We start from the raw sequence: 16,358 nt of genomic DNA, 5'->3' as shown, positions 1-16,358 counted from the left end.
GAAAGGGTTTAGGTTAGGAAAATGAAACTTTCAGGGATGAATCTACAGACTAAAGTATGTCCCAGGAAGGTATTTTGAAGCAACTACCTCCACTCCTTCTCCTTCTAGAGGGCTCTGACCTTTGATGACCTTTAAAAATATGTGTGTTATAAAAGTGAAACCTTGCAAAATAGATCTTCTGCTTAATTGAAGTACAACAAAATTGTTTTCAGCTTCATTCACAGTGGACAAGGGGTCATTCTAAGAAGCTCATAAAGGTCAATGCTCAGAGGAGGGAATGCCATCACTTCCTAACCAACCGGGTAGTAGACCAGTGGAACTCCCTGAGCAATCATACTGTATCCAGTAAGACTGTCAAAGAATTCAAAGTCTCACTTGACAAGGAGTGAGCAATAAGGAATGGAGGCTGGAATGGGACACCTTGGAGTCCCAGACCAGAGAATAAACCTTAGTCAATAAAACCAACTCAATATTCAAAACAATTCCAAATCAACCCACATGGCAATTTTTGAAGAAATGCTGAGCAATGCTACAGGATAGAAAATCCTTCAATTGTTCCAAGTTGCAATTTAAGGTAATAACTTTGCTCAATTCCATTTTATGAGGTTTTAAAGATATGCAAATGCATTTCCTAAATTTTGAAAAAAAAACATTGATATGGCTCAAAATTCTACTCAAATAACAAAAATTGTATTTTTGGAACTAAAGGCAGAGAAAAAGCAACTAGTAACTGAAAATTAAGGTAAAATGTTGTTTTGTCAAAATTTCAATAGGTATAGACCTGTCATGTAGACAAGTTTCAGGGCCCTCTAGAGGAGAAGGAGTAGAGGTGTACTTTAAAATACCTTCCCAGGACATGCTTTAGCCTGTAGACCCATCCCTGAAAGTTTCATTTTCCTAACCTAAACCCTTTCTGAGATAACAAGAAGTTAATTGACTAGAATTTTACCAAAGCCTTCACCATTTCACCCTCAAATGGGATTATAGAAGGTCATAGGGAGGGATGTAAGGGAGTTTGGAACTTCTTAGGGGGTATGAAGAGAGAGGCTTTGAATAGATTGAAATGGAGAAGAAGCTTGCATAGCTGTGCTGGCCTAATATGGGTTTGTGCTATGGGGAGTTGTTTTTAGTAGTAGTAAGGTAAAAGCCTTCACCATTTCACCCTCAAATGGGATTGTAGAAGGTCATAGGGAGGGATGTAAGGGAGGCCTGGCTTTAAATTAGAGCATTGTGAAAATATTATATATGATTGAATTTGAATCCTTCTGTCCCTTAAAGTCTAGATATAAGTGCAGGTTATGCACAAAACTGCTAATTTTCTTTTTGTATCAGGTTAGTATAATGAACTAGCTACTGTTATGAGATAAGTACCACAAAATAATGCAAACAAGCAAGATCAGCAAATTTTCTATTTAGCTGAGGGGAAAGCTGTATCCTGGGGAGGGTGGAGGTACCCCCAAAATTTGTATTCAACTTCTAATAACATAACAAAAATGCATATGAATAAATTTTCAATGCATTTTAAAGTTTTTTTTAACCCCCTCCTAACAAAAATCCTGGAGGCATCCTTGATCAAGGGATATATCCTGGTTTTTGACTATAATAAAATTGCCATGGTAGTAACTATTTCATTTGATTCCCTCTTTAACTCCCTTGCTATGACCTCCTATAACCCATTTGGGGATGACCTGCTCTTTATTTGGTCCCAGATGGTTGGCTGAAAAGGAAAATCTTTGGCAGTCAGTCATCCTTCATCTGCATAATGTGTCCTAAGCATTTTTACAGTCCTCTCAGAATGGGAAAACAAGTACCAATACTTCAAATAACAAAGGATAAAGCTATACCTCATCCATTTGCAGCTCTGGAAGTACACGCAGTCACTACTTTCACTCACAGAACTTTTTCATTTTCCTCATTCTTTTCATTTTCTTTTTCCTTGAACTTTTTCAACTTGAACTTTTTGAATTTGAACTTTTTTCATTTTCCACATTCTCAAAATGTTCTGCCCATCTCTCTTTAACTCTTTCCTTATCACTAATTGTGTTTTCATTCCTATCTTTAACTGGGACAAGTCTCAATTGACTTAGATCAAAAAGATTACATTTGAATAATTTTCCTCTTATTTTCCTCTATATATCCTGCAACTCTACCTTGATTTAGCACATTCTCAAAATGTTCTGTCCATCTCTCTTTAACTCTTTCCTTATCACTAATTGTGGTTTCATTCCTATCTTTAACTGGGACAAGTCTCAATTGACTTAGATCAAAAAGATTATATTTGAATAATTTTCCTCTTTTTCATTTTCCTCTATATAATTCCTGCATCTCTACCTTGATTTAGCACATTCTCAAAATTTTCTGTCCATCTCTCTTTAACTCTTTCCTTATCACTAATTGTGGTTTCATTCCTATCTTTAACTGGGACAAATCTTGATTGACTTAGATCAAGAAGATTGTATTTGAATAGAATTTTCCACCTTTTATCTTGTTATATTTTGTTACAACCTTGATTTTGGTTGATGTCTCCTTTTCTTTAAATCTAGGCTTCAAAAACATAATTCCAATGATTTGATAATTAAGGCCTACTTTCATCCATATTTTTCAAATTTAAGACACATTTTTAAAGCCTTGGATGTACTTGGATGCCTCCAGGATTTTTGTTCAGGAGGGGATTAAAAAAAAAACAACTTAAAAATGCATCAAAAATTTGTTTATGTGTATTTTGTTGTATTATTATGAGCTGGACACAAACTTTGGGGGTACCTCCCCCCTAGGATACAGCTTTCCCCTCAGCTACATAGAAAATTTGCTGATCTTGTTGGTTTGTATTATTTTGTGGTACTTATCTCATAGCAGTAGCTAGTTCATAACACTAACCAGATACAAAAATAAAATAGCAGTTTTGTACATAACTACACTTATATCCAGACTTTAGGGGACAGAAGGGTTCAAATTAAATCATATATAATATTTTCACAATGTTCTAATTTAAAACCAGGCCTAATGAAGGGGAACATGTTGTACCTTTAACCTATGTTGAATGCAGCATTACCTGTGAGTAATACAGCACAGCTCCAACTTCAGTTTATTTACAGGTCACTAAGGACTAGTGGTAAGCTGTTTGCATTACAAAAGATTTCCTCCTCCATTTAAGAAGAAATAATTAAAACACTCAAAACTAAATGTAACTCTGTCAGTACTTTGCTTTTTTCATTAATTTTTGTTGAACTAGTAATCAGGTTTACAAAGCAGACTATCAGCTATACTTACATGTCCTCAAATACAACTTGACTAACAGAACTATAAGGATGAAGAACCAAAATGGTGAAGGCTTGTACCTTACTACTAATAAAAACAACTCCCCATAGCATAAAGCCATCTTAGACCAGCACAACTATGCAAGCTTCTCCATTTTAATCCATTCAAAGCCTCTCTTCATATTCCCTAAAGAAGTTCCAACTTCCCTTAAATCCTTCCCTATGACCTCCTACACGAACCCTAACATTTGATGACAGGAGATTTCTTCATCTTGACAGAGAGATCAAAGACTTATGAATTTTTATTTTATCTGTTGTTTATTTGAATTATGCCTTTCCTTGTTTGACTTACAAGATGATTTTCTGTAAAAAAAAACAAAAAACTCTGATATTCAGTTGCTCTTGGGTGTTCAAGATTGATTCTGAACAGAGCTCCTATTGTAAGAGCAAGAGTTCCTACCAAGCAGGGATTCCAAGATGGGTAGTCAAAGTCAATTAAAGAACTTACAGATATATATTTTTAAATCATCATCTGTAATTTGTTTTAAAACCCAAACTAAAACTCAGCAGTGTCACATGCAGTGTCACAAAACTGCTAATTTTCCTTTTGTATCAGGTTAGTATTATGAACTAGCTACTGTTATGAGAGAAGCACCACAAAATAATGCAAACCAGCAAGATCAGCAAATTTTCTATTTAGCTGAAGGGAAAGCTGTATCCTGGGGAGGGTGGAGGTACCCCCAAAATTTGTATTCAACTCCTAATAACAACAAAAATGCATATGAATAAATTTTTAATGCATTTTTAAAGTTTTTTTTAGTTATTTTTTTTTTACTAACTTAAGTTTGACTCTGTCACAACTCTACTTTTGAAAACAATAAAAAACTTTAGCGTAAGAGCGAGGCATTGCAGAGGGGACAACCCCTTTCACATACAGAATAATTTCTGTTTGTTTTAAGTTTTAATGTTACTCCTTACTTGAAGTTAAAAAACTTGTTTTTTTTTTAATTTCTGAACGTTTTTTGAATTAATACATGTTTTGAGTTTGGCTCACCACACATGAATGATTAAAACGAAATTTTTTTTTTTGCTAAATGGCTTTTTAATAGTTTTGATCGAATGATTTTGATAACAAAGAGATGGAGGAGGAGGGCTAGTTGGCCTCCAATTTTTGGGTACTTAAAGAAACGACTATGTTTAATTTTTATTTTTGTACAAACGTTTTTGTTAGTAATAAACATACATACCTTACAAATTAACTTGATTCACAAACTTCTATATTTATGTATTTTTATTACGTAAATGAGGGGGTGTGCCTCCTCGTCAATACCTTGCTCTTTATACTAAAGCTTGAATTTTATCCCAAATCTTTAGTAATGACTCCTGAATCACAAAGGATGTAAAATAAATAGTTGAAATTCCTAAAAATACTTTAGTGTAAAGATCAAGGTATGGCAGAGAAGACAAACCCCCTTATCAACATAATATTTTATGTTTGTTTTAAGTTTTAATGCTTCTCATTACTTCCAGGAGAAAAAAATGTCATTTAGTTTCTCATTTTGTTTAAATAATGCTAGAAATCCTGCCCCCCTCCATGGAAATTCTCTTCCCTCATGATAAATTCCTCCATGGAAAGATCCTCCCACGTAACCCCCTCCCCCGACCCACCCCCACCCCAACGCGAAAAAGCCCCCCTGAACACGTCTGTACACTTCATAATAACCATTACTATATGTAAACAATGATCAAAGTTTGCAATTTGCAGGCCCTCCCCCAGGGACTGTGGAGGATTAAGTCATCCCCAAAGACATGTTTATTAGGTTTCTGACTAAGCTGAACAGAATGGCTATCTCAAAATTTTGATCCAGTGACTTTGGTGAAAAATGTATGTGGGAGAGGGCCTAGGTGCCCTCCAATTTTTTTGGTCACTTAAAAAGGGCACTAGAACTTTAAATTTCTATTAGAATGAGCCCTCTCGCAACATTCTAGGACCACTGGGTCGGTATGATCACCCCTGAAAAAAATTAAATAAAAATACATCTGTGGTCTGATGTCTGGAAAAAAAAATACAAAATTCCACGTTTTTGGAGATAGGAGCTTGAAACTTTTACAGTATGGTTCTCTGATATGCTGATTCTGATGGTGTGATTTTTGGTAAGATTCTATAACTTTTAGGGGGTTTCCCCCCTATTTTCTAAAATAAGGCAAATTTTCTCAGGCTCGTAACTTTTAATGGGTATAACTAAACTTGATGAAACTTATATATTTAAAATCAGCATTAAAACGTGATTCTTTTGATGTAACTATTGGTATCAAAATTCCATTTTTTAGAGTTTTGGTTACTATTCAGCTGGGTTGCTCCTTACTACAGTTCATTATCACAAACTGTTTGATAGTATTCTTGGGAAAAGAATATTACTATTTCTTTATTCCCCCTTTCAAGCGGTATTGCTGAATTATAATGTATCCTGATATGTCATAATTATAAAAGCCCATCTATTGCCTGCCTAGATTAAAATATAAGATTCATTACTCCAGACATTAAATTATTATCTGTCCTTTCCTCTTCAACATTATTGTTGTTTCTATTGAAATCAAAAATTACTTGGAAGCTTGGCAGTTATTTTTATGAAAATAGCTGAAGGTTTTTGCATGGCTTTTACCCATCAAAAAAGCTGCTGTCTACCATCAGCGTCCCCCATCAACCATACCTGTCAAAGTATGAAATGTACATCACTATGGATTTCTGTAATTTTATGAGAAAAAATTTGTTTTTATTGCAAAATATATGCAAACCCTTAAAATAGCTATAAGGGCATCTAAACCCTTACCCCTCTCTTTCTAGAAAATCAGTATGGTGTGAATAATTTTTCAGAACTTACATATACTGATCAAGGCTGTCTGTGATTGGTGAACTGTCTTTGCTGATTATTGGTTCTAATTTATGAGCCCTATATTGCTAATCCTTGGTTTTAATCATTTTAATTGGATCAACTTGCAAATTACTTTTGTCAATTTTTAAGGAAATAGAAGGACTTCTCACTTAGCTGGGAGATGAACCTTAGACTTCATCAAAAGTGTGCTATCAGTCTTAGTCAGGGGTGCAGCTGCTGCATTTTTATTGGGGTGGGGGGGGGGAAGAGGGTCCATATCCAGAAACTCGAGGGATATGGGTAATATAAGGATTTTCTCTCTCCAAATTATTGAGAGGAAGGAACTCCCTCCCCCAAACAACGCCTCTGATCTTGTTTGTCAGTTTTTTGAACAGTTTAAGGTTGATTCTTTTCCACATTTTTCACATGTTGAGTACCTTGACTTGCCACCTTGCTCGAGGTCGTTTAAAGAGCGAGATTAGCCTCCACATTAGTTAATTTGATAGACACCATGTCAGTCAAAGTTTTTATTTCAATGAAGGTTGGAAGTGCTAAAGGTCTCTGATCTTTTCTAACATCTATCAGTTTTAAAAGCATGTCAGAGAGAACATTTCGCTGCCAGAATTTATCAGATTTCCTTTGGCAATCCCAATTTTTAATATCTTGCTTGACTTTCTTAAAATTTACAGTTTTGATATACATTTAAACTTGGTTAATTTCTTAGCATTGTATGACGATTTCTTTGAGACGTGCTCAGTTTTGAGACTCAAGTTTTTGTTGCTGTTCTTAGGCTTTGTTTTGTCTTTGGGCTATTCTGTATATTTTTATTTTCACATAGCCTAAGAATTGCCAACAAGAATGGAGTTAATTCTTCTACAAGGTTCAAAAGAATTGTTCAGAGACAGTTTTTCCTTTAGGCTCCACTATTGCTAATCATGGCAGAATCATATGGGAACATACTTGACGTGATAAACATTGATAAGTGTCTTTCTGACATTAAAGAAACCTTTTACTATGGATAGCAGACAACAGTGGAGTCTTCATTTTTGTGCGTGATTGATTTGAATCGCTTAAATTAATTTTTTTAAGACTCTACTGTTGTTTTGCTGATCATGACAGAATTATTTGAGAACATATTTGACGTCAAAGACATTGATAAGTATTTTTTTGAAGCCAGAGAACTTTGCAGGACCTGAAGCTACTCTAAGATGCAAGAGGTGCTTAGTTTTGAGACTCCAATTTCGGTTGCCTTTCTTAGGCTTTGATATTTGGACTATTTTGCATTTTATTTTTGTCTTATACTTTTTGTAGCCTAAGGATAGCAATCAACAATGGAGTCTTAGTGAGATATACATTTATTAAAAAAGAGAACAGACACTATTCGCCTGCCAAGAAAGGCAATAAGCTTGGAAGGGCAAGCAGGGTTATCACCCTCAGTTAATTAAAACCACATTCATATCGTCCTACTCGACAAAAAAGCAACTCAACCGATGAAGGAAGAAAGGAAAAAAGAGAAAGAGGAAAATGCAAGAAGAAAATAGAAAACAAAAGAATTAACAATAAAGAAAATCAGGGAAATGCTTTGAATAGAATGATAACCTCGAGCAGGCTTCACATCAAAATCACTCACGAGATAAAAGAAGCTTGTGACTTGAAAGCTGGAAGACTAGGCGCATTTTTACACACTCGGACACTCGGGAAATACATGCCCGAGGGCATGTATACTATCTAAACATGGGAACCATAATGCCGAATCATTTAAAGATGCCCGAATGGTCGAATGGTATTCATAAACTCATGAGTTAAGTTATCAGCTTTTCTGGTATTATGATCATGACGTTCTCTACTAAAAGTAAAAAGATTTTCAATAGCAGGGGTGAATAGGCGACTCAAATATTTATACAAGAAAATCGCGACTTGGTAATCTCGAGTTTGGGATACATCCATTAACTATTCTTTTTAAAATGCTCATGAGCAGGAACCTCATCAGAATAGAAAAATTCCGATAATAATTTTACTGCTCTATTTTGAAGCTTTTGTACTCTTTTGAAACATTTTATAAAATTACTTGCGCATATAGAGCATCTGTAGCTAATATATGGACAAAATATAGAAAAATAAATCATTTTTAGAATCTTTTTTGGGACTAGATTTTTAATTCTTTGCATTACCCCAAGACCCCTGCTTAATTTTTCAGCTATCGCACTTAATTTTTCTACTAGGTTCACTATAATTGTTTATAAGAATTTTTTCTTTAGACTCCACTGGTGTTTTGCTGATCATGACATATTATTTAATGACATATTTGACATCAAAGGGATTGATAAGTGTATTTTTGGCGTTATTTTTGACGTCAAAAAACTTGGCAGAACCTGAAGCTACTCTGAGACACAAGAGGTCTTCAGTTTTGAGACTCCAGTCTATGTTTCCGTATAAGGTCTTTGGGCTATTCTATATTTTTTTTTTTTTTACATACTCTTTTAGCCTAAGGATAGCAAACAACACTGGAGTCTTCAATTTTGTATTAGATTGATTTGAATTCCTTAAAAAAAATTTTTTAGACTCCACTGTTATTTTGCTAATCATGGTAGAATAATTCGTGGACATACTTGACGTCAAAGACATTCATAAGTGTCTTTTTGACGCCAGAGAACTTTGCAGGACCTGAAACTACTCTAGGACGCAAGAGGTGCTTAGTTTTGAGACTCCAATTTCGGTTGCCGTTCTTAGGCTTTGATCTATGGACTATTTTGTATTTTATTTTGTCACATACTTTTTTGTAGCCTAAGGATAGCAAACAACAATGGAGTCTTAATTTTTCTACTAGGATCATTATAATTGTTTATAGAAAAACATTTCCTTAGACTCCACTATTGTTTTGCTGATCGTAACAGAATTATTTAATGACGCATTTGACATCAAATGCATTGATAAGTATCTTTTTGGTGTCATTTTTGATGTCAAAGAACTTTTGATGCTACTCTGAGACGCAAGAGGTCGTCAGTTTTGAGACTCTGGTTTATGTTTCCGTTCTTAGGCTTTGTTAACTCTATTCTATATTTTATTTTTACATATACTCTTTTAGCCTAAAGATAGCAAACAACAGTGGAGTCTTCAATTTTGTATTAGATTGATTTGAATTGCTTAAACAAATTTTCTTTTAGACTCCACTGTTGTTTGGCTGATCATGGCAGAATTGTTTGAGGACATATTTGATGTCAAAGATATTGATAAAGAAGGCAAGAAATTTGACCGCGTGAGTCGTCTTCACTGCGAGAGTGAATCATTCAAAATGGATTTGATTTTAGACGTCAACTCTTGGGTCTATCCCATGGAGTTGGGGGACAAATTTCGTCTTGTTTTAAGTAGATCATTGAAAGATGACGGCTGTACTGACAACACTGAGTATAACGCAAGTGATGTTGAGTCTGCCAAGGCTGCCCAGTTTGAATATATTATGTATGGAAAGGTGTATAGAATTGAAGGAGATCAGGCTGGTATGGATGCACCATCAAATAGAATGTCAGCTTATGTGTCTTTTGGTGGATTGCTTATGAGACTTCAAGGGGATCAAAATAACTTGTCTGCTTTTGAGATGGACCAAAATTTGTATCTGTTGATGAAGAGACTGTCCTTTTAGATTTACTTCCCTTTTTTATACAAATAAATTAAATTTTACAGACTGGTCTGTGTTGTAGTTGAATAACTGTATATACAGAAGTCTAACGTCACCCACACCTCTCCATTTGTTATCATGAAGCTATATTTCCAGTTTTTTTATGGCACTTGGTATTAACCAAGTGACATATAGCGATCACAAATTTTGTCGGTCTGTCTGTCTGTCCTGGTTTTGCTAGTTTAGGCACTTCCAGATAAGCTAGGAGATGAAATTTGGCAGGTGTATCAGGGACCAGACCAGATTAAATTAGAAATAGTCGTTTCTCCAATCTGACCATCTGGGGGGGGGGACGGTTAATTCAGAAAAATTGGAAAAAATAGGTATTTTTAACTTACGAACGGGTGATCGAATCTTTATGAAATGTCATATTTAGAAGGATATCGTGTCTCAGAGCTGTTATTTTAGATCCCGACCGTATCCGGTGACATTAGGGGGAGTTGGAGAGGGGAACCTAAAATCTTAGAAAACGCTTAGAGTGGAGGGATCGAAATGAAACTTGGTGGGAAAAATAAGCACGAGTCCTAGATACGTGGTTGACGTAACCGGAACGGATCCGCTCTCTTTGGGAGAGTTGGGGGGGGGGTTAATTCTGAAAAATTAGAAAAAATGTGGTATTTTTAACTTACGAAGGAGGAGTGATTGGGTCTTAATGAAATTTCATATTTAGAAGGACCTCGTAACTCAAATCTCTTAAGATCAGGATGAAACTTGGTGGGAAGAATAAGCACACGTCCAAGATACGTGGATGACATAAGTGGACCGGATCCGCTCTCTTTGGAGGATCTACGGGGGGGGGGGGGGTAATTCGGAAGATTAGAAAACGTGAGGTATTTGCAACTTACGAAATGATGATCAGATCTTAATGAAATTCGATATTTGGAAGGATCTTGTGCTTCAGAGCTCTTATTCTAAATCACGACTAGATCCGATGACATTGGCGAGAGTTGGAGGGGGAAGCCGGAAGTCTTGGAAATCGTGAAAATTGAGGTATCTTTATCTTACGAATGGGTGATCAGATCTTAATGAAACTTGGTATTTAGCAAGATTTTATGTCTCAGATGCTCCGTTTTCAATTCGAATTGGATCCGGGGACATAGGGGATTGGAGGGGCAAAACAGAAATCTTGGAAACCGGAAATCTTGGAAAACGCTGAGAGTGGAGAGATCGGGATGAAACTTGATGGGAAGAATAAGCACAAGCTCTAGATACATTTGACATAATTGGAACAGATCCGCTCCCTTTGGGGTGGGGGGGGGGGGTGTTAATTCAGAAAATTAGAAAAATTGAGGTATTTTTAACTTAAGAATAGGTGACTGGATCTTAATGAAATTTAATATTTAGAAGGAACTCATGTCCCAGAGCTCTTATTTTAAATTCCGACCGGCATTAAGCCTCTGATTTTCCTTTCAAATCAACCCATTGATTTTTAGAATTTTGCTAGAGCTCACGCCATATGAGCTCTTGGCTCTTCCGGCCTCGTCACAAGTGCCATATGAGCTCTTAGCTCTTGTTTTTAAGTTTGTATTTTTAGAGATTTTCATTGGTTATACACATTTTCATGGTTTCGAACTGTTCTGCATACATTTTCATGTTTCTACCTTGATTTAGTTTATCTTATTTTTGATAATACAAAAAAGTGCACACACGCCCCCACTTGATTCTTTTTTAATACCATGGTTGCGATAGCTGCAACTAGTAAAGAACCAATATAGATTTAGACTGCTTAAAGAATTAAAAATTATTTTGTAAGGTGAAAATAAATGAATAACTTCCAAATAAATGAGAGGACCAATTGAAGAAGAAGGTACCTAAAAACTGTTAACAATAATATAGAAAAGTATAGGGGGAACTCATCTAGAAAGCCCAGACAGTGGTGTTTGAAAAGAGAAAATTTTACAGAGAAATTTGCACATTTTCCTGAAAAAAATCAACGAAACACCACGATCTAAAGTAAAAAAAAAATTCTCCACAGAGGTGACAATTGGAGAGGGAGGCAATTTTCAGAGGGCACTTTTTTGCTAGTTTCGTAAAAAAGGAAAAAATAAAAATCGTCACCCCCTTTCTGGGTTTGAAAATACTTTCTTACATTTTAATTAAACATAAAATGCTTGTTCCTCCCTCAGGGGCGTATCCAGGATGTTTCTTCAGGGAGTGGGTATTTTTTGTAGAGGGAATCTTCCAAAAACACTTTAAAAAACGCATCAAAAATTTGGGTATTTACTTGTTATACCGACGACAGTCGGTTTTTCTGTGTGCACTCTCAGATAATCAGCTTAGCCTGAGTGAGATAAACTACTATGTAGGTATATTTTAATTAAATTATTTAATATATAGATTTGGTTAGGTATTTAAGATAATGTGTTCTGAGTTATCTAATATTTTTATTATGATTAACTCAATTTTACTTCTTGAGTGTGGTCGGTATAACACGCAAGTACCAAAATTTGTTTCCGTGCATTTTTGTTACGTTTTAGAAGTTTAACAATAATTTTGGGGATGGGGTTTAAACCCGCCCCCCCCCCCTGGATACGGCATTGTCCTCCCTAGATATTTGTGAATTAATGCCCCTGATTCTCCATTCATCCTTGAATATTTGGCATTCTTTTGAAGATATCTGCCTTCGGTTCAGTTATTATCTCTACGTGTTTTTTTTTATGATAATGATCATGCATGCTATTACAAATTCAGTCGTCAGAAAAATCTGCGGAAGTTCCTATTCCGGTTTTAATCTGGTTGCTTTGTTGTTTAGTTGGCCTTTTAAAACGAGAATATCAAAGAAATTTGTGGACTTTATATAACTTTGTTTTAAATCACAGGTATTTTGTTTATCTTTTTTTCCACTAAGGACAGTTATGGATTTTTAAATTATTTTATTCTCTATCACAAGTTTTTTGTTTAAGCATTAAGTTGTTTTAAGAAGTTTTTTTTTAAAAGCTGTTAAGTTTTTTTGTTTAAGCATTAAGTTGTATTAAGCATTAGATGTTGTATATTGTTTGAACCACAGTAGTACCATTATTTTCATTAGTTGTGATTGGAGAAATAAAGTGGGCCGACGACCCCTCCACCACCTACCCCTTATCTCCTTACAAGTTTGTCCGCAGAAAAGCAGTACTTTAAATTGTATATAGCGAAATTGGGCAAGAAATTTAAGTACTCCTTGGAGGCATGAAACAGGCTTTTAAAAACCCCTCTGGAATCCCCTCAAACCTCCCATTACCAACCTTTTAGCTGAAAGATAGGCACATTGCGTTATGTTCGAACCGAAATCACTCAAATACTTTTAACCTGCATAATTGGTGAGGCTGATGCCTCACCCCCATCAACAATTTAGCGAAAAGATACTTGTGTTGCAGGTTTGTATTAGCTGGAATAGCAAGATTATTTTTCATGTGCATTCTTTAGAGGACAAAAGCGGGCCCATTACCCCTCCAACAGAGGTGGGCATGTGACACCAAGTTTCAACCATAATCGCATGAGAATTTTTAATTTATATCAATTTTAATTTTTAATTATTGATTTATTTTTAATTGAAGCCACGAAATGGCCCTTGATCCCTTCAAAACTACTTCAAATGCTAATTTTTCAGCTGAAAGGTAGACAGATTTTTATGGCACTTGGTGTCTACCAAGTGACATATAGCGATCGCAAATTCTATCGGACGGTCTGTCTGATTGTCCCGGTTTTGCTACTTTAGGCACTTCCCGGTAAGCTAGGACGATGAAATTTGGCAGGCGTATCAGGAACCAGACCAGATTAAATTAGAAATTGTCGTTTCCCCGATTGTCGATTGTATTCCCGATGTCGTTTCTGCGAAAAGGCACATATGTTGCAGTTTTGTATTAGCTGGAAATCGCAAGATTATTTTTCATGTGCAGTCTTTGGAGGACCAAAGTTGGTCCATGACTCCTCCAACAGAGGTGGACATGTATGTAGAGAGGTGGGCATGTGACACTTAGTTCCAAGCATAATCGCATGAGAATTTTTCATTTATGTCAATTTTAATTTTAATTTATAATTTCTTTTTAATTGAAGCCACGAAATGGCCCTTGGTCCCACCAAAACTACTTCAAATACTGATTTTCCAACATAAAGGTAGACAGTTTTTTTTTTCACCCATCGGTAGGGTTTTACGAACAAGTATCTTTTGATAATGGGACAGGATAATATGGATTCTCGAAATCGTTCGTTCCCTCTCCAACCTTGCCACACCACGGCTCAGATAGGCTTGAAACTTTGGAGTAAGTATCTCAAGTCATGGTGAGACTGGGGACGGTTTTTGAGGAACTTGGCAAATTCCCGAACTCTACTTGCTTGAAATATGGTAGGCAGTTGCTCTCAGTCACTGGAATTTTGTACGAGGAATTATCTTTTGGCCCTCGTGATATGACATCATAAAAATTTTGAGTAAAAGGAAATTCGGTGCTAGTACTGGCTACCTTTGGAATTAAACCAAATCTTTATTATGAATGTTCGGTGTTAGGTAAACCCTACTGTGAATAGGCCTTTAAGGAATTCAACACGGTTGCTTAGGCTGGACAATGTATGGAACAGTTCCAAATTTGGCAACTTACAAAGTTTAAAACTTGATTGATATGAATTTTATGTCTGGGAAAATGCATTTCGTATATTGCTACCAATGGCGTATCAAGGTTTTTGTTTGGGGACGGTGGTTATTTTTTTGGGGGTGGAGGGAGAGTCTCAAACCTGGTAACCCCACCCCACACACACACACGCACATACGGCATTGATTGCTGCTGACAGAATTCATGAAAAATTCGAACGCAATTATTTCCACAATTTTTATTTTGAAATAAAACAACTTTTATTTGGAGTTTTGGTATTGAAGATCTCTGATTACCTTTAAGTTTTTTTTCAAATTTATTCAGTAAGGCTCATCCACGATAAGATTTACATACGAGATTTAGTCAACATCAGTGTCATTCATAATAGGATTTTCTTATTGGCAAGCCAGACTAACTGAAATACAAAATTTTCTTCTTCTCCTTGTTTGATTATTTGGAGACACTGAGTTGAGTTGCTCAACTCAACTTCGACCCCAGACGTTTTCAGTGTACCGACTCTATTCAAAAAAAAAAACTAAAACTCCGACTCCACAGCTTTACCCTTATCTCTGCCCTTCAATTTTAAAGATTCATTTAACTAGATTTCACAAGTTATACCTGACTCCAGCTCTGACTCCAGACATTATCAATATACCAATTCCGACCCCGGCTCCATTCGGTAAAAATTTACTAAAACTCCGGCTCCACAGCCTAACACCTATCTCAGCCCTTAAATTTTAAAGCTTCATTTAACTAGATTTTTTACGAGTTAAAACCGACTAAAACTCCGACTCCAGAGATTTTCAACATTCCAAATCTGACCCCGGTTCCATTCGGCAAAAATTTACTAAAAATCCGACTCCACAGCCTTACTCTTATCTCATCCCTTAAAGTTTAAAGATTCATTTAACTAGGTTTTACAAGTTATAACCGACTCCAGTTCTGACTCCAGATATTTTCAATATACCAGATCCGACTCCAGCTCCGTTCGGCAAAAATTTACTAACACTCCGACTCCACAGCCTTACCCTTATCTCATCCCTTAAATTTTAAAGATTCATTTAACTAGGTTTTACAAGTTATAACCGACTCCAGTTCTGACTCCAGACATTTTCAATATACCAGATCCGACTCCATCTCCATTCGGCAAAAATTTACCAACACTCCGACTCCACAGCCTTACCCTTATCTCATCCCTTAAATTTTAAAGATTCATTTAACTAGGTTTTACAAGTTATAACCGACTCCAGTTCTGACTCCAGACATTTTCAATATACCAGATCCGACTCCAGCTCCACTCGGCAAAAATTTACTAACACTCCGACTCCACAGCCTTACCCTTATCTCAGCCCTTAAATTTTAAAGATTCATTTAACTAGGTTTTACAAGTTATAACCGACTCCAGCTCTGACTCCAGACATTTTCAATATACCAGATCCGACTCCAGCTCCACTCGGCAAAAATTTACTAACACTCCGACTCCACAGCCTTACCCTTATCTCAGCCCTTAAATTTTGAAACTTCATTTAACTAGATTTTACAAGTTATAACCGACTCAAACTCTGGCTCCATTCAGCAAAAATTTACTAACACTCCGACTCCACAGCCTTACCCTTATCTCAGCCCTTAAATTTTTAAAGATTCATTTAACTAGGTTTTACAAGTTATAACCGACTCCAGCTCTAACTCCAGACATTTTCAATATACCAGATCCGACTCCAGCTCCATTCGGCAAAAATTTACTAACACTCCGACTCCACAGCCTTACCCTTATCTTAGCCCTTAAATTTTGAAGCTTCATTTAACTAGATTTTACAAGTTATAACCGACTCAAACTCTGGCTCCATTCAGCAAAAATTTACTAACACACCGACTCCACATCCCGATAAATACTATTAATTAAATTGACTTGAAAACAAAGCGTGAGAAACAAGGCAAGATGTTATTTGTAAAACTTATTAGCTGTCTTTACGCCTAGTTTTGGGGC

General features: G+C 35.9%; 2 protein-coding genes across 3 annotated transcripts in view; both read left to right on the top strand.

Annotated features, from left to right (window-relative positions):
* LOC136035610 (DNA-directed RNA polymerases I, II, and III subunit RPABC3-like) overlaps positions 1-9,818 on the top strand; it is an 85,288-nt gene extending 75,470 nt beyond the window's left edge. Inside the window, exon 2 of the mRNA XM_065717496.1 lies at positions 9,295-9,818. Coding sequence (XP_065573568.1) covers positions 9,318-9,770 — 453 coding nt within the window. The 5' untranslated portion in view covers positions 9,295-9,317 and the 3' untranslated portion in view covers positions 9,771-9,818. The remainder of the gene's footprint in view (positions 1-9,294) is intronic.
* The window catches only part of LOC136035609 (PRL-1 phosphatase-like), a 99,303-nt gene that overhangs the window by 1,248 nt on the left and 81,697 nt on the right, over positions 1-16,358 (top strand). The window contains exon 1 of one of the 2 annotated variants that reach the window (XM_065717493.1): positions 12,478-12,625. The exons of the other annotated variant lie outside the window; for it this stretch is intronic. The gene's annotated coding sequence lies outside the window, so the exon portion shown is untranslated. Of the gene's footprint in view, positions 1-12,477; positions 12,626-16,358 lie in introns of those variants that run through there. 2 annotated transcript variants of the gene reach the window in all.

Source organism: Artemia franciscana, chromosome 14 (assembly GCF_032884065.1).
Source record: "Artemia franciscana chromosome 14, ASM3288406v1, whole genome shotgun sequence".
Taxonomy (NCBI): domain Eukaryota; kingdom Metazoa; phylum Arthropoda; class Branchiopoda; order Anostraca; family Artemiidae; genus Artemia; species Artemia franciscana.
The sequence above is the reverse complement of the archived record's forward strand: the minus strand, read 5'-3'. Positions and strand labels throughout refer to the sequence as shown.